General features: G+C 41.5%; 1 protein-coding gene across 1 annotated transcript in view; it reads right to left on the bottom strand.

Moving 5' to 3' along the window:
* Positions 1-2,098: 2,098 nt before the first annotated feature.
* LOC124134336 overlaps positions 2,099-23,897 on the bottom strand; it is a 31,957-nt gene continuing 10,158 nt past the window's right edge. Inside the window, exons 2-3 of the mRNA XM_046499099.2 lie at positions 15,744-15,899; positions 2,099-5,968 (exon numbers count right to left, since the gene is read on the bottom strand). Coding sequence (XP_046355055.1) covers positions 5,625-5,968; positions 15,744-15,899 — 500 coding nt within the window. The 3' untranslated portion in view covers positions 2,099-5,624. The remainder of the gene's footprint in view (positions 5,969-15,743; positions 15,900-23,897) is intronic.

Raw genomic sequence — 23,897 nt, forward strand, 5'->3', positions numbered from 1 at the left:
GGTCTGCAAAGCATTGTGGGGACATCCTCTGGAAGAGATCGTTTGGCCTCCCCAAAGCGATATCTCTTATGGGGGTTAGTTTTTGATTGATAAATAACAATATCCATTTTATAACCGATATTCATCTAAAACGCACTGGAAATTCAACACATGTTGGAATCATGGTAAACTTCTGATGCCGGATGCCCAAAACTTCCAATGCTATCATGTTAAGCGTTTGCCCAGGGATGTGTTGGTCATAAATCTTCTACTCGACATCTTCTCACATGTTATATATCAATTACATGTACTGCAAAGTATATGATCACAGCAAATCATCACACTTGGCGTTTTTAGACTCACATTTAGAAAACACATTACATGCCATTAAGAGTACGCTTCTGATAGCATCCATATGACTGACTCTCCGTATCGCTGATCTATGTGGAACCTGGAACAAAATCTGAGGTGTTACAACTAATTTCTTGATACCAAAGTACATAAATACCTGCGCTGTCTTCATCTTAATGCACAATCTGATACGGATGAGCATAACAGTAAATAGGTCACCAAGACTCGTTTGTAAATACATGCTTTCCTTAGTAGAGACATTATCATTATTATCTTGAACGCTGGTATTTGGGGTGAACGACTGACAATGTTTCCAAATCCTTCCTTCCTTCCCAACTGTGGTTCGATATAAAACATCATTATTCAGCCTTGCGTGGGTTCGATCCTAGTTTATTCTCGATGAGCCAAGCCCGATTTCTTTATGATTCTGGGGAGCGTTTTTGCTGACATTTAGCGGACATTAAAAAGGGGAGAAAAAGCTAGCTCAGATACAGGATTATGATTGGACGAATGTTGGATTCGTAACTACTCATATCGGATCCGGAGACGCAGACACACAGATAAAGGAGGCGTTTCTCTTTAAAGTTGTCAGATAGAACCAATTCAAATCGCAATACCCCCTGCCGCTCTGAACTCCTTAGGGGTGGTCGGGTAGCCTAGTGGTTAAAGTGAGTGAGTCAGTTGGGTTTATAACGCCGCTTTTAACAGTATTCAAGTTATATCGTGGCGTGTCAGCTTAATGTGGGAGGAAAGCCCGAAGTGATGCAGGTCTTATACCACTTCGGTGAAACCAACGAGCACGGGTATGGTGCTGACAAACCTAGAAACATAATCAATGTGTGAAGCCCATTTCTGGTGTCCCCCGCCGTGATATTGCTGGAATATTGCTAAAAACCATACTCACTCACTGAACTCCTTAACCGTTACGGAGGCACATTTAGTGACTTTGTTTTAACGCCGTTTTCAAATGTAGTTCAGTTTATCACGGCGTGTCAGCTTGATGTGGGAGAAAAGTGATGCATCCCCGGGCATGGTGCAAACAAACCTAACAACAGGATTCGAACGCACGCTCATGGCTTTCTGACACGCCGAAGGAAAGCAACTCGAGGCAATGATGATGGTCGATAGAGCCAATGAAAGGGGATCGACTGTTTAACAATGGCGGCTGAGAATAAGTCGTACTGACGTTGATACATTCTCGTTGTCGTCAACGCCGCACTTTCTTGAAGACCTATATATCCAATATACCTGTAATGATCTCACGATAAAACCTTAATACTCACTAACACGCTCTTAACACATGCAATAAAATTTCGTAAAACCGAAAAATTAATGCTGGAAACGCATACGTATATACAAAGTTCCACTGGTCGATAATCCAGACATGTGTTCCTCTGGATGATTTCAGCCGAAAAGCTGACGTCTGGATTAACGGGGATTCCGTTGTAGTAATAACTCGTTAATATTCTAAAGCAGGAAATGTCCCCAGTTAATAATCGAGTTGTTACAGTGTGCGCCCGCAGGCGTAAACAACATTCACTCACTGAAACATCTGAATCAACAGAGACCCATGGAAAGTCCAACTCCCGAACACGTCAGTTAAGCGAGCGAGTATAGTTTTACTCTACATTTAGCAACATTCCAGCAATATCACGGCGGTGACATAAAAACGGGTTTCACATTGTACCCATGTGGGAAATCAAACCTGGACCTTGGGCGTTTCCCACCGACTACAATTAAAGGTAGAGTATGATGAACACTTACGGAAATAATCAAACCAGATCAATAAAGCCAGTTCATCTTTAATTCATTTTCAAATACAATTAAGACATACATCAAAGACAAGTCGCAGCACTGATTTCTAACAAGAAAAATTTGAAATACGACCATACCATTGAGTATTCATAATTCCCCATTCTGAATTCAATCACAGTGATCAAACAAGATCATCAGTACACCAGCACTAAGTGTGGGTCAGTCTATTTTAGTACGTTCTTTGTTAAATAAAAGTAAATTCGTCGCCCGTTATAAAAGAAAGACAAAATCAGTACTAATTCAGTCGTTTTCATTACGATGACAATCATGTCCCCATGCTCATTTAAAGCGTTTAAACGACTTACCTCTTAAATATATAACTTTAAAGAAAAGAATAACATGTGAAAAAATAGGAGACAACAAAAAATATTTCGTCCTCAAATTACGATTTTACAATTACATTCAATCGAATGCACAGAAAACTTGTTTGTCACTTTGTGGCAACATCGTCATATTTATCAACATTTACTACCCAAAAGAAATTAAAGAACACCCGATTCCATGACAGATTAACTAATAATCAATATGAAAGAATCGGGTTTTCTTTATCTTATTTTTTTTGTATACTACATACCTTCTTTAAAACAGTTCTAGTATTCCAACTTGAAAGGAAAAAGTCGACAGTATACCCAAACTATAGCTGTGTTTGGACAACACATTATCTGTGCAGCTCAATGCATTGTTCATCGGGTGAAAATGAGCGGTGTAAAAGATATACTTAAGTAAAAATATCAATTACAATAACATATAAACAAAAAAGTTACTCGGAAACTGTAGATGTGTGAAAAGGGTACCTATAGCAGAGGTTTAACGAACTATTCTAATGCTGTATCCCAAATCGAAGCTTACATTACCGTGCTATTTTAGCGTCACTGTTTTTTTTCTATAGTAAGTCCTAAATGGTAGTTATTGCCTTGGTGGTGTGCGTAGAAAGGAAAGGGAATTCCATGTATTTAGGTCAAGTCTTACAGCCCTTGGGAATAACTCAATGTCTACCTTCAAGAGGTGCCCATTTACAGTCAAGGCGAAAACGTTGCACCTAGTGCCCTGTATTAAATTGTGACATTGTGTTTGTGTTTTAGACTTATATTAATTCACATCATACAATTCGAGCAAGCACATAAACAAGAGTGGTTCTTGCTAGGGCTGCCATTTTCTCGGGGCCAAGTCCCCATTAATGTCAAAAGCTATACTTTATTCACACATCGAAAGACGCCACGTTAAAAATAAGAACGTGCAACAATCATGATAAAAATGAATACTTCTAAAATAAAGCTGCCTTGTCAATGACACGACTCTATATGTAATTAAAACCCACAAACACACATACACACCCTGTACCCACCGACACCGTTCGTCACCACTCGCAACTTTCCGTGACCTGCGTATATCCCGGAATGACACGAGTGGTCACGAATGCCACCGAGACCTCAGAACACTGCCTCACTCATTCGCTCATGCATACCACCTGTATAGAACGACCCGTGCTCCTTGTCGGATCCATTCGGGAACATCCGTCACCACTCGCCCGTTCCGTACAAGAAAGTCATTGGCTTGTTCCGGAATGATACAAGAGGCGACGAACGGATCCAGTCGGGGAGGAAAGAGACACGAATATCACCGGGAAAGTATGTGTCATTTTGCATTGATTAGCATTGTAAAAAAGACACCAGCAAATGACCCTGTGTATTAAACCATAATGTTGCGCCATAAATTAAAAATAAAGGTGTTTTTCTGTTATGTACGAGTAACAGTGTAAGAAGAATGTAAAAAAGAATTAAGGAATACGGAACAGGCTCTCGGATTGAGTGAAGTGCGGTTCCCGCAATACAAAATAATGTGAAACAACGTCCTTGACTCTTCCTGAATATACAGGGTACGATATTTCCCCTCTAATATTATAGTCCCATTAGTCAGCGTTTCGCTTTGGAAGTAACCTTACTATTTCCATTTCTCGTAACGTAGCACAGAATGTCTCTCGCCCGTTGGAGTGATTTGATTGGACGGCTATTTTTAGCGTCATGTTATTCGAATCAGCTTCGGGACGAAGCCATGGTAGCGAATGGGTCCTAGGTTTTATTTAAGTTGCATAAAAATAAAATACACTGGATAATCGGGCATGTTCTTATATCTGAAGAGACAGTTTGCGCTCTTTGGTCAAGTTAATCTTCCACTATTATGAAAAGGGTCATCCTGTGCAGCTTATTTCGTTTTGAAGAAACAAACACTACGTTGACCGTCACAGGACAGACGTAAGATTTAACACACACACAAAAGCCACAAATTTGAATGGAACGTCGTAGGGGGTCATCATTACAAAACAGTTGACGATCTACAGCTATGAGTATCATTAAGAAATTGTCCACGCAATAAATACGCAGAAAATGATCCCATGCATATTTTAGTTTTAAGGAGGTAAAATCTGAACTTTCAGAGGCTTGAGTTTCAAGTGTAGGGGTGTGACGAGACCTTAGAGAGAGACCACTTCATACAATTTAGGGGAGTTTAAATTGTCCTCAGGTATAAGGATTGTACCAAGTCTTAAAAATTCATTTAGCTAGAAAATTAACCTTTTTTGCGGGTAGCCACATGACTTAAAAGGAGGAGGGAGAGGTTAACATTCTTTGCTTAGAGCGAGAGCCCATCGTCAGTGTTAGTAGTACCCGCCACTTGGAAACCAATGTTTAAACACCTCAATAATCGGAGAGCGCTGACAGCATCTGCCCGCTCATATAAATACATCCAGATTAGAGACGCGATGAGAAGATTCCGAATGGCAGTAGCTGTTAAAGGATGCGTTTTGGACCTGGGCCCGCATTCACAAACAATCTTAGCGCTAAGACCATCATAACTCCAATACTTAAACACAGACTTAGAACAGTCTAAGCTTGCTTTGTGCAAGAAGGCCATGACCCTTTTTCACAAAGACTATCATTACTTTAACATAGATATACGACAGTCGTAGAGCTAAGATAGCTTTGTAGAACGGGCAGTATTACAGAGTATTGACATTGCAGGAATGCAACAGAGGGACTGTGAGCGTCCTGTCCCGAACTGGGTTAGCTCACTCCCAGAGCAAATGGTCTATACCAGTAAATACCGTTCTCAATCATCCAGAACACACTAAACACCCTGTCCATGACCTGTCATTTGGTAACACAAGAACATGAAAGCGTCCACCTCCAAAGCACATTTCGGTCAATTAATGGAGGTCGCACCCTGAGTCAGCATCAAATAATCTAGAGAAGTATCACTCCTCCAAGGAAAGACGGTGGCACATTCTTTGTCCTTCTGTTCCGGAAGTGCACACATTGAAGAACACTGGCAGAAGAACACGTCTGCGTAAGGGAGGTGATGTTGTCCGGCCCTGATCGAGGAAGAAATCTGGTCATGCCTGTCCGGTTGGTGGCGAGACATGAAGTGTAAGATGCCACGAGGAACGTCAGCCATGCTAGAGTAACGTCCCTTGCCACCATTTGTTAACCTCTTGAATATGGCCGTCTGTCAAACTGGTACCGTCTTGGGGGGCGATATCTAGGCCTGGACGGTCTATAGCTTGTCCTTCTCCCCCTCGGGTCGGTCTTACCAGCATGACAACATTTATAGAACTCCAACCCACGGTTATGTATGCACATGTTAAAGGATCGGAACGGCAGAGACACCTGTTGGTGATGTTGGACGGGCAGACGAACACGTCGATGGTAGTCACGTGTGCGGTTGGCGTGGTCCAGTAGTGCGGCATGGATCTTGGCGTGACAATGCATGCCATTCCGCGCCGCTATCCTGCCAACATCACAGCAGTCGACTTTGACTTCCACGACATCTGCAAAGGAAAGCTAGATACGTTATTTACATCATAACGAACGTCGAGTAAGTTAAAATCAAACCTGAATGAATTAATTTTGTTAAACTCCGCCGTAGGAATAGTCAGGCTAAATAAGGCGGGCCAAACTCGGTTTCAAACATGTTTAGTTATTATTTTTTCAGATTTCAAACATGTTTAGCCTTCGTAAAAAAGTTCATATTTAGACATTTATATTTTTAGGTTTCAAATATGGTGAGAAAGGAACCAGTTATGATTCAATCATGTTTAGATTTTAAACTTCTTTGGATCCTAAACATACTTAGAATTTAACTTGAAACAACTCAAAATATCAGGATTCGAGGGATCATGCAACTGACCCTGTCACAGCTGGGGCATGGAATGTCCAACATGTAAACAAACCAGGCTATCTCGAAGTATAGGGATGCCCACACTATACCATAAGACCTACTTCCGAACCTTGATAATGGTATACGTTTCCCAATACTGAAACTAAAAACGCTCCACTCAAAAAGTGGTGTTTCGGGTCAAGGGTGGTGAGAAAATATCTCCTAAGGTACCTCGGGATTTTTCTAATTCTGGACGATTAATTATATGAATGCCATTACACGATAACATTATATGTCATGAGGCTTTGACGTGTCTCTTATGTCAACGGGATCAATAGTGACTGCGGTGATCACTAGAACCTTAGAGACGCATTACCCTTGATCCTAACCTGTCTTTAACACACACACACAGGGAGTTTATATTGTGAAATGTTTATGGGAATAAATGTTATACGCAAGAACAGTTTTAAAATCAATATTCGGCACGTGGAGTGCTTTGTGGGTCAAATATGTACATGTACTACTAAACTTTCGATAGGGATTATCAGATTTCAGATATATCTTAATATACACTTGACATATTGTGAGAATAAGTTTTGAGAATCATGGAAAGATAAATCTATCCCCATCGAAAGTGGAGTAGTATACATCTGCAAAATATTATCATCAAACATAATCTTACACCTAAAGTCAGATATCCAGTACATTTCACATAACCATACTGGCACTTTGAGCAAAGCACCACATATATCTAGGCAATATCGGTTAAGGCTGGTACATCGAGCGCCATACCAAACCCCGAAACCCGGAAGGTTTTGATAGGATAATCTAAAACCTCAGTAAAAGTAAATTTAACGGAACTGGTATGTCAAGTAAACAGGAAACGAATCCCAGCCTTGACTCAGTTGATGCTATTGGGCATTTCATAACTCTAACATCCCTGGCCCACTCACCATGTACTTCCACACAAGGTGAATTTCACGCCATAATAATAGTATACGTCCTGTTACATTGAACACAGAGGCCCACATTAAAACGTTAGTTTAGGCGAGCGTGTTCCTTAATCTATCTAAGCTTCTTATAGCATATTTGCTTCTGAAAATAGTTGTTTAACATTCCACATTTGCTCCCTGTCCTCGCGCCTGATTGGTCTCAAACGAAGCAGACAACGTCGACGACGTCTAAGAGGACGCTATCTCTCTACAGTCTGAGCCTTCAATGGATTCTTCCTGTTCCAGAATCAAGTGTGCCTGAATGTCCTGGCTTAATGCCTGATTGACCCTCAAGCTTTACAGCTATCACATATACCCTTTGGCATAACCCATGTACTTAGTAACTCTGATACTTTAGCCCGGAGTCTTAAACTGTGTTGCTTTATTGGGGCTACTCCCTCACTATCTCCACCAAACACTTATGTGGAAGTGATACGAATTAACCATAGGGCCCGCAGCATTACATCAGCTTGAATTATGCTGCCACTCTTTCGTTGTGGTGCTTCGTGTCTGATTTTTGAATCTCTTCTACAGTGCGGGTTACGGAAATAGAACTACAGCTGTCATTTTAGTTGACTTCTATTGCATTAAAGCTGGAAAGTATTATCTTCATATCAAAGATTGGCCACGAATTTCTGCACCATATTCTAAGGGGAAGTCTGACATGTACCTCCTGCACAACTTAAATCCTTGAAGTTTCAAATCTCGTGTTTCTCACATATTTTACTGGAGCGTCTTTCAACGCTTTATTGCAATTAACTGGTTACTCACATAGGGTATCACTTGTTCATATCTGAAACTGACGGAGTTTAGATCCCTTTATGAGTTCTAAACTACTGACACTCGACCTCATTTCTAACTTATCTCAGCAACTGTTATGAAATACAAATTGTCAAAAAACCACAGGTCGTGTCTTATCACCTTCTGAGTGTAAGTTGTTTAACGCCGCACTCAGCAATATTCCAGGTGGATGACGGCGGTCTATAAATAATGGGAGTTTGGAGCAGACAATCAAGTGATTGATATCATGAGCGTCGATCTACGCAATTGGGATACGATGACATGCATCAACCATGTCAGCGAGCCTGACCACCTGATCCCGTTGAGTCGCCTCTTAGGGCAAGCATGGGTTACTGAAGACCTGTTCCTACCCGGATCTTCACAGGTCTACCTTCTGAGTGCTGACTGCGTGTGCCGGATGCAAGAACAAACAAGAACACAAGAACAAACATGTTCTTCCAGTCCTCTTTACCACTTGGAATCACAACAATATTTCAGAGTGAAAAACAATGAAAGTGGAACACCAACGACGAAATTGTTTATGTTATGTATGTTTGAGGTTACTCTTCGTTTTTGCTGTTGAGTAAGTTATGATGCGGTGAAAAATTCTCAGGATATCAAAGTACTTCATCTTATGTTTTCGCGAACACCTGGTGTTCATGGCTATTTTACCTTTTACGCCCAATGGATACTTTGAGTGAATGTTGCAATAATTACGTCATATTCAAGGCTATTCCACGGCCGGTGATATCACGGCGGCTTGCAGGTAATCAAGTCCTGGCCAGACAAACCAGTGGTTGAAATCATAAGCAAAGATATACGCCTCCAAGGCCAGATGACATAATCAGATGCTTACACATAATAACCACCCGATCATCACACATGGGGGATTGAAACAATTTAAGACAGTGAAGGTCATCTTCCCGAGGCAAGGGAGTTAATTGACCATGCAAGTGGAAACTGTCAGTCAGTTAACTCCCTTGCCTCGGGAAGATGTTGATGGCGGTTTATTTATTTCAAATTGTCCAAATCTCTTGTTCATGGGAACTCACTAACACTTACGATTTGCACGCCTGATGCCTCTGTTCATTGCTCTCTGGAGTATTTTTAGATGTTTTCGAGAACTTCAAATATTTCTTTGATGCCAATAAACCTACCTCTTTTGGAACACATTGTTCAACAAACATTGTAGCCAGCGCGGTTTTTTTAAAGTGAACAAAAGACACGACACAGTTCGGTAATTGGGATCACCGGGAAATGCTGTCAGTTATATAAAGGGACGGTGGTGTGAAGGTTCAAGCAGAATTTGAACTCGGGTTTATTTACGTGCATGAACTTCGCCCTTGATCCGCCATGACTGGCGTGATTGACAGGTGTAAGGAAATGGGAATCCCCCCGTGTAGATATCTATGCGTGGCAATGGGTAAGAGGGGAAGGCGGTTGGGTCTCTGACACAGGAATCTGACAGCGGGTCACCTTGCCGGTAAGGTCATCATAACACTGACCTTTCATCCGGCTGACACCGCCACTCAAGGGAGGTAACCTTTCGCACAAATATGGGAGAAACTGCGTGCCATCATATCCCACACGTGGTCCATATCAAGCGGTATTATTCAAATACCTGTCGCCAAACACATGGGATGTTATGGGCTTCTCACCGTGCGAATTGTCTTAGGGACATCCTTGTGTAAGAAAAGACAGTTTGCTTTCATTTTGACATAGAACACTTAAGTAGTTATACAAAGAACTCGGGTTGTTGGGATCACGGAAACATTCGGCACAAAGCGAGTTTAAGATTGTGTCTATCGATTTTTTGTAGTTCTGTGGGATGCTTTCGAGACAGCTAAGTCAACTAGGGATGCTTTCGAGACAACTAGGTATTGTCAAGTGTATCTGCTTCCAAGGATGTGATGAAAGGTTATTTGTGTTTTGAGTCGCTGGTTTACATGGTCCAGACATGCGTATTCACCAGCCACTTTAAGACAGCTGGTGACTGAAAAGTTCTCAACCTAACTACCAAGGATTTACACCTTTCACAGTTTGCATGTATTCCTAAATCTGTTTATTCATCATGTAGTATAGGCCATAAGCCTAGGTTACAATGCAGGACTGTATGAAGTAGTACAATGCTTACAGGCTGCATTTGAGATGAGGTAAAATGGGGTTTAACGTCGCGTTCAAGATTATTGCACTTATATAGGGGCGCGCGCGCGCGCGCGCGTGTGTGTGTGTGTGTGTGTGTGTGTGTGTGTGTGTGTGTGTGTGTGTGTGCGTGCGCGTGCGGACTAAATGCCGAGTTTATAGAGCTAGCCCACTAAGATCCCATGTCGCAGTTTAACATGAATACCCGACTCAGACACAGTATACTGACTCCGAGCCGACCAGTCCTTGTTTTAGTCCCTTCGTGCAGGGTAAGAACCCCCGACCTTCCGCTCTCCGGGCGGACACTCTACCACTAGACCACGGAGGCAGTCGGCTGCATCTGAACACAACTAAGTATAATATGTATGCAGTCATGAAAGAGACAAGGTAGTTTCTGTTGATGGAAATGGACAAAATTGACAACCGCTCTCATACAGTATCTCCATTTGAAAGGACTAACTCCAACAACCACCCATGCGGCCCTGGATCAACTTAAGGGGACGATGTACCTTCCTTTGTCACAGTTTAGAACCTTTGAATATGATCAAAGATCAGGAAGATCTTCAACTGCCATCGCTGAGGAAAATGTTAATAAAATACATGAAATGATTATGTATAATCGACGAATCACCACAAGTCACAGCCAATACATAAGAGCATTCTACGGAATGAAATGGAAAAGAACTGGGCATGACAATGGTTCGTTGGTTCATCAACCAGGTTCAACATCTCATATGAGAATGTTCGTCGTTTTGACGCAGAACCAGGTGTGTAGAGGCGGCTTGTAACCATGGGTGGGTTCAACACTATCACCCAGAGTTAACAGTCAAAGCAGTGGAAGCATCTCCGAAGAGGAAAACGGCAAAGTCTGTTACATCAGCTGGCAAGGTGATGGCTTCGTAATTCTGTGATTCCAAAGGTGGACTACCTCCCGAAAGGTCACACCATTAAGTGGCTTATTTATGTTTGTTTTCCTTGTTTGTTTGCTGTTTAACGCGGCACTCAGCAACGTTCTAGCTATATGACGGCGGTCTGTAAATAATCGAGTCTGGAACAGACAATCCAGTGATTGACATCATGAGCATCGCTCCACGCAATTGGGATCGAGGACATGCATCAACCAAGTCAGCGAGCCTGACCGCGCGATCCCGTTTGTCATGTCATTAAGCTAATCTACTAAGGCAAATGTGTGAATATCAAGGCTAAACGTCGTGGTAAACTCACTTAAGGTATGTTGTTCCTCCAGCAAAGGACTGTTGTCAAAATTGCTTCAAAGAATGAGTGCACCTTTGAACTCATTGAACATCCCCCACTTTCCCATATTTGGCACCGTCAGATTTCCACCTCTTCCCAAACCCGAACGGTGTAGAATAGGTCTTCAGCAGTCCATGCATACCGTAAAAGACTTCTATGCTTGTCGTAAGAAGCGACTAACGGGATCGGGTGGTCAGACTCGCTGACTTGGTTGATGCATGTCATCGTATGTCAGTTACGTAGATCGATGTTCATGATATCAATCACTGGATTGTCTGTTCCAGACCGCCGCCATATAGCTGGAATATTGCTGAGTGCGGCGTTAAACAACAACCAGCCAACCCAGACCCGAAGAGGAAACTGTCTGGCAAGCGTTATGGAAATGATGAAGCTGTGGGTGACCCTTAACGTGGCCAAGAGGAAGCCCTCTACCCCTAGAGCGGTCCAGGCACCCCAGCATCGTTGGCAGAAGGGTGTGTGTGTGGGGACCTCGGAGGGGAGTATGTTGAAGAATACTTTGCAACCAACTCCATCAACGCAGTCCATCAAAGTCAGGCCGAGAACTATTCAAGCACCCCTCGTACATGCAACATGATCGGTCAGATTGTGTATTGAGCTTACAGAAACACGATCTTTGCAATAAATGCATGTATTGCTAACAGAAACAAGGCCTGTCTAATTGTACATTTAGATTAAAGAAACACGATCTGTGCAAAAAATGTATATGTGGCTTAAAGAAACATCATTTGGGCAGTAAATGGATATGTGGCGTACAGAATAACGATATGTGCAATAAATGCATGTGTTGCTAACAGAAACAAGGCCTGTCTAATTGTACATTTAGATTAAAGAAACACGATCTGCGCAAAAAATGTATATGTGGCTTAAAGAAACAATATTTGGGCAGTAAATGGATATGTGGCGTACAGAATAACGATATGTGCAATAAATGCATGTGTTGCTAACAGAAACAAGGCCTGTCTAATTGTACATTTAGATTACAGAAACACGATCTGTACATGTGTTATACATGTATATTGAGCTTACATGATCACGATCTGCACAATAAATGTATATGCTGCTTACAAAAACAAGATCTGTGCAGTAAATGTATTTTACGCTTAAAGAATCACGATATGTGCAATAAATGTATATTTGGCTTTCGGAAACAAGATCTGTGCAATAAATGTATATTGAGCTTACAGAATCACATTCTGTGCAATAAACGCATGTGTTGCTTACAGAAACACGATCTGTCAAAATGTACATTTAGATTACAGAAGCACGAATTGTGCCAAAAATATATATTTGGCTTACAGAAACACGATATGTGTAATTGTACATTTAGATAAAACACGATCTGTGCCATAAATATATATTTGGCTTAAAAACACGAGCCTAGCCATAAATCTGTGCCATAAATGTATACTTGGCTTACAGAAACACGATCTGTTTAATTGTACATTTGGCTTACAGAAACACGATCTGTGCAATAAATATATATTTGGCTTACAGAAGTGCGAAAAGTGTGATTGTATATTTGGCTGCCAGAAAAGTGGTGTAATATGTGTGAATATATATATAGAGAGAGAGTTATGGAACATTATACACACACCCACACCTCCCGCCATTTCTTTGAAGCTTACTACAGCCCATGTTGTATAAAGAGCATAACTAAATCATTTGATGAATAACAGTTTGATTTGATGGCTAACAAAGGCGAATTGTTTCCCGAGATATGAGCGATATTATCGTATTTTATAGTTACATATCAGTCAACAGCAAGCATCTCTATGAGTGTAACTGTAATAGAGGAACATGCAGATTTTTTTTTTCTCATATTAATCGAGATTTTCTCGACAAACACAATCATATATTCTCTGATCAAACACGGCAATATCGCATATGACATAAAATATTCCGACAGTTAATATCCGAGCGGACATCATTTGCCCTCAGACAATCATCGCATATATTTCCACAAAGATGAAATTACCGGACCCAAACTCAAACGAGTAACGCAACGATGCGTCAAAAAAACTAATTCATAAATCATCTCGAAATAGCTTTCCATATTAACATCACAGTTATGAGCACAATTTCCTCCGATTTAGGATGCTAAACTTCGACGGGTGTGCGGTGGCGCCAGGCTACAATACAACCTAACCGTCATGCGACTATACATGTGGCATAAGAGATAGCAGTTTCGATTTACAACCAGAGAGCGCCATACATGGGATTTATATAGCCAGCTTGAAATAGCATTAAGTCATAATATAGCTGCAACATCAGCTCTCGAGTCAATAGGATCGTGGGCGTGTATTTTTCAAAACCATCGAGGCCTATCGGACAGACATCATTTTCTATGATTTGAAAAACGACGCATTTGAAGAAGAGGTATAATTTACGGAATTAATGACGTGAGTGTATAATAGATCTTGCGTGAGGGCTTGTAGCGTTTGTGTTCCCCATCTTCAGGGGCAGAGGTTCCCGGTGGTACACAAAGCTGTTTAAACAAAGTAATCCTACATACGTAGTAAATAGGATATGTGGTGATCCGGGACAAAGCCCTGACTTTGCAGGTGTTGGTGGGTATTACAAGTTATAGAAACTTCAAGAACGTGGTATACCCACACGTTCCATCCCACGACTGAGGGACATGAATCCCCTATTACTATATTACCCAACTGACCTGTGCTATAATCTGTACTGCCACACCGGCACGTGGGTAACAGTATCAGAGCAGCGCGCGTGACCGTGGTAATAGGAAAGACGAGTCATTAACAGAGTGAAGAGGGCGTTTATCACTGTACCAAAGAAACTATTTTAGGCCAAAATAAATAAACATTGTTTGTGTGTAACGAATATGGACTTTGATTGGACAATGATTTTTAACAAGAGTCGTCAGGAATTCGGAAATGCAGCTTGGCTACTTATACCCCACGTTTGGTTCATTGCCATTGGATACCTGAGTTGCTGTTCAGTATTTTTCAAAACACCAAATGATCAAAAGACACCAGTTCACCACTAGGGTGATCTGATCAGCAAGTTTCATCCAGAAATATTCAACGATTTTGGATTTCTGCTCCGGAAACGCCCCATTTTCAGGATAAGTCCAACTTGTCAGGGTTAATAATATTTTTTACAAAATACCAAATCATCAAAAGGCACCAGTTCATCACAACACTGATTCATATGGCAAGTTTCATCAAGAAATATTTAACGGATTTGGAGTTCTACTCCTGAGGAAAACAACTTGTTTTCATCATGAAAAATCATGAAAACGAAACAAAATAAAATACATCAAAAGGCACCAGTTCCCCACAAGACTGATCTTTATAGAAAGTTTCAACAAGAAATATTTAACGGTTTTTGGAGTTCTGCTCCGGAAGAGCAAAACGCTTACCGACGGACGGACATCGCTATATCCCCCCGTTTTTCAAACCGGGGTGATAAAAGTGGTCAAATGAAACATATCTTGTAATTGGGTTAACATTTTCTTCAATAAGTACACATTCTTGTTCATGTACCTTTGGGAGCTTATTATTATATATCTGTAGATGAGCGAGTCAATTTTGGTTGCCGCTGAATATTTACCTACATCACAATGGTCTGTAAATAATCGCGTCCGAATCAGACAAATTGACTGAAGGCATAAACAAGTAGGGGCACAGAGTCTGAGTAAGACCATCCAATCCTCTGTAGAGGGCTCTTACCAAAGCATGGCATACTGGGAACCTATTCTTCCCCGGGATCTTGAGCTTTGGTGACGAAATGGTAACGTTTACGGTGGGCTTTGTGCAATGTCGTAAGTTTGCTGTGAGCATGATGACACTATTTCAATCTTGAGGTGCCTAATTGTTTATGGAAGGTTTACATTTACATTGGGGCTTAATGGTGCGTTAAAGATTCACTTTAATAGCGACGTGCATGCGCGTGTGTGGCTGTTGTGTGTGGCTGCTAATCCGGACTAATGCCGGTTTATATTGCTTGTCCACTGAGATACCGTGCCGTAGTTTAAAATAGATACCCCACTCAGATTTGTTTGTTTTGTGTGTTGTTTAACGCCGAGCTCAGCAATATTCCAGCTATATGACGGCGGTCTGTAAATAATCGAGTCTGGACCAGACAATCCTTTAACGTCTTTTGGTATGACGCGGGAGGGGTCTGAGCCACTGCCCTTTCGCTCTCCGGGCAGACACTCTACACCCTACACCACGGAGGCGGTCCCGCATTGCTGAAACATGTTTACATGCAGTTGTAAATCGTAATAATCACCCTCTACTCCAGTTTGCAGGTCTTCTCTGTTAGAAATTCCGGTAAGCTCCATACCACTTCCTGTTTCGAAGGTTAAATCTTCGTCATCGGTTGTCTCCCTTATCAAGATGGCTTCCTGCATACGACGGCGGTAATTAATAGATCCGGAGAATAACTCTGAAATATATAACGCAGATAATTCCTGAGGATCCAAAAAACAGACACTTGCATTTCTTTAACATATTACACAAATATGCCTTGTTTACTTACGATGTCTATCAGGATATTGAAAAAAACACATGACAAATATTTGTCATTCCCATACCACCTGGAGGGTACTTTTCCATCAATGTGCGCTAATAATGGAAGCCAAGTCGGAGATATATCGGACTGTAAACGAGTTTTTTTCCGGCCATAGCGCCAAAATTGGCACGTAACCGATGCAGTACGGTATATCTTTGTGTATTACGACATGGCACAGTCGTCGGTTAGGCCGCATCAAGCATATTCCCGTTTCTTCTTACATTAAACTGGTAGGTATTGATTTCACCTCCACTCCAGCCTAAGCTCACAATTGTACAAAATGAAAACATTGGTAAAAAGTAGTTTCTCATTTACAAAATCACCAACAGTATCGATGGCCGGTAATGGACGCTTTACATGAAAGAAATGGAAAATAACGCGAACGTAAGGAAATTACTAATCGGTGTTGAGAAACATGCGATTTTTTTATGCGGCCTTACGTTTACAACTCTGTACTAAGTAACGCATTCTGATGTAAAAATACACCCAGAAATGTCTCTGTATTGACGACTACAAGACTGAGTATATCTCTCTGTGCATAACGATAACTGTTGAACATACGATTTGGTTGACAGATTACGGTTAGAGACCGACCATTTGTGTTTTTGTTGTTGTTGTTATTTTTTTTTAATTTAGTGGACATGTTGGATGTCCTGATAATTTGTGTTCGAACCCAAGGACATAATTGTATGTTTTGAATCGAACAAAAAACAAACCATTCCACCCCCTCCCCTCCTATTGTTCCTGTTATACAAAAGTAAACTATGTGATATGATTATGTATATATATATATATATATATATATATATATATAGTTCTGGCGCTGTCAGTATAATATATGATCCTAGACCCTCTTAGATCAGTAAAGTTAAAACATTCAATGAACTGCCATGATTCGCTAACTTCATGACATACTCGGCGTCAGATTTACGTCCCAAACTATATCTAGAAGAAAAACATTTTTGCAGATGTCATAATCAAATTAGCAAGTCCTTGGAAGTTGGATTGTGATTTCCAACATGGCACGATCTTATACGTAATTGTGTAACGGACGTGCCACGAGCATTCACCGTTACTTAGCGTGTGTTTGACGAGATGTAAGCCATGGTTATAGCCATGTTTTCTCCCCATCCCCTTGGGACGAGCCCCATTGATGACTCGTAAGTCTTCCCCTCCCCGGGGACAATACACTCCCACACAGGTCAGAGACGGCGGGGGTGAGGCAACGAGTCGAGTTGCAGATGACTTGCATCCTCTCTTCTGAATCCCCGTGGAAATCAAAGCGAAGAGCTATCGTTGTATCTGAAGTAAATTTAATACAAACCAACACAGCATGCAAGTTCACTACCTCGACTGATTTCCGTAATCATCTCCATTGATGTACACTCCTATTAGGTTGTTCCGGAATCAAACATATCGTTTCGGTCGCAATTGATCCTGTCGAAATTGATGTTATTTTATATATGGATGGGTCTGATAACTGCTTTTTGGTTGCTAGCGTTTTGATTCGTTTAAGTGTAGCGTTATTAATTGGATTACTGATTTTTTCCTCGAATGTCTTGTATGCGTGGGAGGAAGGAAAGATATTAAACGGAGAATTTATGAATGATAACGCTTACATCGCAATTCTGTGTGGTGTATCTGAACCTACTGGTGTGATAAACTATGTCCCTCCAATCTGTAAAGTTATAAAGGGAATTCGGTGGAACTTGGCATCGGGGGTGTTTTGGGAAGAACATTCAGAAAATTACCCTCGAGATATCTCATAGTTTGGTTCCTTCAGGGGACCTTAAAGAGTATATCCTGTAGAACAATGTATGGCCAAGTGTGGGGGTGGGAACTGTGACAAGGTTGGGGCCACGAGTGAGTGAGTTGTGGTTCTTAAGTTTACCAACCACGTGCGGGGGCGCCTGAGCAAAACAACTTTTTAACATTAATAAAGTAAATAGTTATGACGGTAAACAGTAATACGGATCATTGCCACAGAATGTTGGTGGAACATAACACATAATGTGCATTACACGTTGTGAATTGGAAATATTGGATTTTTGCACGCTGCTTGAACATTGTTATTTATAGATGTGTAAACTTTTCAAAAGTAATTAACCTATTGTTGTTCAAAGATCGATACTATTTCAGTGGATGTGTTTGGAGCATTAACTACAGCTTTATTTGCATGTTCCTTCGTTTCTGACAATACCGTTACTGGTGCTATTATAAGCCATCAAACCATACGTCCCGTCTGGCAGCGGGTACTGGGGACCTATTCCCTCAACTTTTACACACACACACACATGCATACAGGCATGTTCACGTAAACGCGCGCACACACACGCACACACGCCTCAGTGCATGTGACAAACAGTTTGAGAGTGAGTTGAGTTTATGCCGCTATTAACATGGGGAAAATGGACTAAATTTCACAAATATTTTACCACGTTACATGCCGTGTATTCAGGATTGGAAATTGTGGCATTCACCCTGATAATATATTTGTAAAACTTGGTCCATTTTCCCCTTGTTAATACCTCTTTGAACAGTATTCCAGATTATGACGAAATGTCAGTTTGATGTGGTAGGACAGCCAAACGTGGCCCAGATAGCGGACGCCTGATCCATCAAGTACTATGCTGTTCGTATTTTGTATTGAAAACGCGCCTTGCCCGAAGAGACATGAATGCAATCAGACAATGTGTTCATAACTTTTTATCCTACCGTTATCAGATCTACGTCCCTTAACCCCCTAGCAATTCCCCTCGCAATTCTCCCAAGTAATAGCGGACCGATAAAGCTTCAGCATAACGTTAAGGATAACATATACGCTTTGTGTTGGAATGCATATGTACTGGCAATAGTATCGGTTACTAACAATCATTATGTTTTCAGAAATAGAATATGTTATAGGTCGAAAGTATAATCAAATGTTGCTTTGAGTTCGACAGTATTGTCTAATGTAGTTTTGAGATCGACAGAGTCTAATGTCGTCTTTAGGTCGCCAGTGTCACCTAATGTAGTCTTGAGGTCAAAAGTGAAATGAAATGTCTTGAGGTCGGCAGTAAAACAATGTAGTCTTGAGGCTAACAGAGGAATAAAATATAGTCTTGAGGTCTGAAATATTATCTAATATCGTCTTCAGATATGCAATGTGGTGTAATGTAGTCTTTAGGCCAACAGAGAAATAAAATATAGTCTTGAGGTCTGAAATGATAACTACAGTTCAGATCTGCAATATCGTGTAATGTAGTGTTTAGGCCAACGGTAAAATAAAATATAGTCTTGAGGTCTGAAATGTTAACTATAGTTCAGATCTGCAATATCGTGTAATGTAGTGTTTAGGCCAACGGTGAAATAAAATATAGTCTTGAGGTCTGAAATGTTAACTATAGTTCAGATCTGCAATATCGTGTAATGTAGTGTTTAGGCCAACGGTAAAATAAAATATAGTCTTGAGGTCTGAAATGTTAACTATAGTTCAGATCTGCAATATCGTGTAATGTAGTGTTTAGGCCAACGGTAAAATAAAATATAGTCTTGAGGTCTGAAATGTTAACTGTAGTTCAGATCTGCAATATCGTGTAATGTAGTGTTTAGGCCAACAGTGAAATAAAATATAGTCTTGAGGTCTGAAATGTTAACTATAGTTCAGATCTGCAATATCGTGTAATGTAGTGTTTAGGCCAACGGTGAAATAAAATATAGTCTTGAGATCTGAAATGTTAAGTATAGTTCAGATCTGCAATATCGTGTAATGTAGTGTTTAGGCCAACGGTGAAATAAAATATAGTCTTGAGGTCTGAAATGTTAACTATAGTTCAGATCTGCAATGTGGTGTAATGTAGTCTTTAGGCCAACAGTGAAACACAATGTAGCCCTGAGGTCGACAGTACCATGAAACAGTGTGTCTGAAACTGAACGAAAATGTTTAACTGCAATTGAACGCGAAAGGTCAACCATGAAAAGTATGCAACTACTAAAATGTAGGGGACAACGAGTGAGTGGGTGAGTGAGTGAGTGGGTGAGTTGGGTTTAAGGCCGCTTTGAACAGTATTCCAGTTATTACACGCCGTGTCAGCTTAAAATGGGTGTACATCCCGAAGCAATGCAGGTCCCACGCGTTTACAACGAGCACGGGATGGTGGTGACAAAGCCAGAAGGATAGTCGCGGCGAACGAGATTCGAAACCATAATCATAGGTTTGGGCGTGCCAAAGCGAATTGCACAGCGAATTGTAAAACCTCAAACGACTGGTCCCCCGTGACACAACGAGATCATCGCAAAATCACACGGCGACATTAGATACACGCATCACGTAAGGTCGCTGCGCCGTGACAAATAATTCACACGGGCAACATAGCTCGTGATTACATAGCAGTATAAATGATATATAGATTGTGGTGCGTAATGTTAAAAGCAGCATTACGTTTCGCCTCTATTTACACAGCCATAATGAGAAACGTCAACATCTCCACCCAGTGAATAGCCGTCGCTGTCTGACGCTGTGACTAACGCAGAACTTATTCTATTAGAATTTACACTAAAAATCCTTTAACAAAAGCCCAACAAGGCGTTGAATACCTATTCTATTTCTGGTTTGAATTTCAAGATGCGATAAAGAGAGTGTGTCGCCTGAGATCCACTCCCGAATAAAACTTGTTGTGAGGAAAATAGCTTTGGCAAACAGTCGGCTTTCTCAGGCCATTCAAACATAGGCATTCAACCGTGTCATGGTTCAAGGGTCAGAAGATAGGTGACCGCCCATACTCATGGGAATACAACTACCTATGGTTGTTTGTATGTTTGTTTGTTTGCCGAACTCAGCAATATTCCATTATATGACGGCGGTCTGTACAAAATCGAGTCTGGACCAGACAATACAGTGATTGACATCATGAGCATCGATCCACGCAATTGGGATACGATGACATGCATCTTTCAAGTCAGCGAGCCTGACCACCCGATCCCGTTAGTCGCCTCTTACGACAAGCAGAGTCGCTTTTTACGACAAGCATGGGTTGCTGAAGATCATCCTTCACGGGTGACCTTCTGTACAACAGCCACCCCTTTTAACAAGCGACATTGAATATACTTAACGCATGTTCTGCTGCTGGTTTGTAAAAATATATACACACCTTTACGCAGATTTTCTGTGTGTAATATGACATTTTGTGCCTGCTGTTAGTTTTCAGTACACATTCACTAATTACAAGCCGCGCCCCACTCACTGAACAGCATCAATGCATATTAATTGACAAATAGTCCCTTCTTAACCCTAAGTATATTTTCTCTAGGGTATTGACCCGCATCACCAGTCATAAAAATTCGCTTTATAACAACCGTCTCAGTTGTGTCACCGCCCATACTCATTATACACATTGCCTCCGTTTTTACCAATGGTAAATAAATTGTATTTAATGGTCAGTTGTTTCTGTTTCATGTAGTCCATCAAATTTTGATCTACAGCATTATTTGTCAAAGAATATGACACACTCTTTAAATGCTGGTTACAGAGCGCTGTTTACAGGGCGAGAGCGGTCTTCAGTACGGTAACCCATCTTCCAAACGCCCTTCTCGCTCACGGCAATCGGCTCACGGCCAATCAGCGAGCACCGTTTTAAGAAGGCTGACGCTGATTGGATAGATGCGAACTGATCGCCTGAAGGGGGCCAGAAAGCCTAGTTATTATAAAATAGTCTGTGTACATTCACGGGCCATATGTGAGTTTCTGTCTCTAAAGACAAAATAATGTTTTGCGGTGCGGCGTAAGCTGCTTAAGCCTTTTAACATTTGGATCAAAGCTACCTCTAATGTTAACCTAGTAATGACCCATTTCGCGAAACACGTGACGCGACGTATAAGGCTATCAAACTCTAGACTTTCAAAGGATTCGTTTTCGGACAAATTAGCAGACATTTAGTACGTGACCATTGAGGAAACTGAACAACAAATGTGAACCATTTGTAAAACACGAGTCCTCGACAAAAATGGAACTGGTTAAATGTTCTTGTTTCTTCGGAGTAATGAAACAAGCTGACAATGAAATCAGTCAAATGAATCTTTACTGTCACTGGTTGGGGGAATTGGGTACATGTGTTTGCTTGTTTGTTTGTGTATTTGCTTAACGCTGCACCTAGCAATATTCTAGCTATGATATGACGGCGGTCTGTAAATGATCAAATATGGATAAGACCCTCCAGTGATTGGCATCATGAGAATCGATCTATGCACTTGGGATAATGTGACATGCATCAACCAAGTCAGCCAGCCTGAACACGCGAAACCATCAGTCTCCTCTCACGACAATTGCATTGCGTGGGTTGATGCTCGTGATGTCAATCACTGGATTGTCTGGTTCAGGATCGATTATTTACAGACCTCTGTCATATAGCTGGAATATTGTTGAGTGCGGCGTTAAACAACAAACAAACAAACAAACATTGCAAAACCCACGAGCACGAGTATTAAGCTGACGGACCAAGTTATAATCTTATAGAATTTGTTACAAATAGTGTCAATCTGGGATTCGTACTTAAAACCAGCAGATCCTGGTCCGGATAGGGGACAACACTGCACAGATAATTCGGGTACTTTTGACTACTGGGCCTACCGTGTCTCCAATATTTATAGCAAATGAACGGAATTTACGAAAGTGTAAACTTTCAATTATAGCATTGGACATGATCAGACGAACAAGTGGTTGATAACATGACTACCCATTCCATCTGGGTCTTATAGCCGAAAGATAATCAAGCCGGACAATGGCTATTGGTCGTATTCAAACTCAACATTGAGGCGGCTGGTCACTCCGAATGCCCTGGCTTGGTCCCGAATAATGTTTGATGCCGAATTCTGACGCACCCAAACAAACAAAACATCGTACAAGCAGCAATGTCTGAACGAGGTCTTATGCAGCAGCTTCAATAGTCAAGCTACATAGCGGTTTTCAAGAGAGTGATCGATAGCAAGAGTAACGATCCAAGGTGTCACACACTATCAGCCAGGTGATATCCGATCATGATTTTACTCGACTCTTACGATAGAGATAGGGTGCTGGGAACCTTTTCTGACCCGGGATCGCACGGGGCTTAACCCTATCAACTGAAAGACATTTTCAGTATAATATCTCCGTGTTTGTACAGTCTAATGTCACCCATCAATATGAATTCTCGTAATGGAGAATAAATACTATTTGAAATACCAAACAGACAACACGTCCCTGTCGTATGTTTAAGTAAATTGGCAACAATGAGAGCATGGCAATGAGTGGCAATGTCAAAATGTGTAGACAGGTTTCAGTATTAAGGTTGGACACTCGAGACAGCAAGACGAGTACACCCTCCGTCGTATTATCTGTCACATACAATTAAATTGAATTACACAAGAGTAAACCTTTCCATAATGTTATTGACAGAAATACGCCATCGTTAAGCTTTTTCGATAACGCAAGCTCCTGGCAGACAAGCCTGTGTCATGTTGTGTACTTGTGTTCGGGCAGACAGACTTGTGTTCAGTGTCATGCCCTACCCCCTCCACCCTACCCCAGTTCACGGCAGACAAGCCTGTGTGTCTTGTCGTGTCCCTGGCTCCCTCACCCCCCTCTCAGCGTCCGGTAGTCCCACCCGGTGACAACTTTTCTCCCACGTGTCACTCACGGAGACACCATTGAGGGTGAGGCCCGTGCCAGGCTGGCCAGTGAGACGGAATAATGCGCCGCAGTGTACACAGAACGGCACACATGCCACTCTGCGGATATATACGTCAAGTATGAAAGGAGAGGAAGGTAATCCAATAAGCCACAAATGGTGTCAGGGCTGATGGCCTGCATCAACCTGCCGGCGGGGCTGGATGTGACACTTTATCAAAAGGGAGGGGGTC

Source organism: Haliotis rufescens, unplaced genomic scaffold, assembly GCF_023055435.1.
Source record: "Haliotis rufescens isolate VD_foot unplaced genomic scaffold, xgHalRufe1.0.p SCAF_11, whole genome shotgun sequence".
NCBI lineage: Eukaryota > Metazoa > Mollusca > Gastropoda > Lepetellida > Haliotidae > Haliotis > Haliotis rufescens.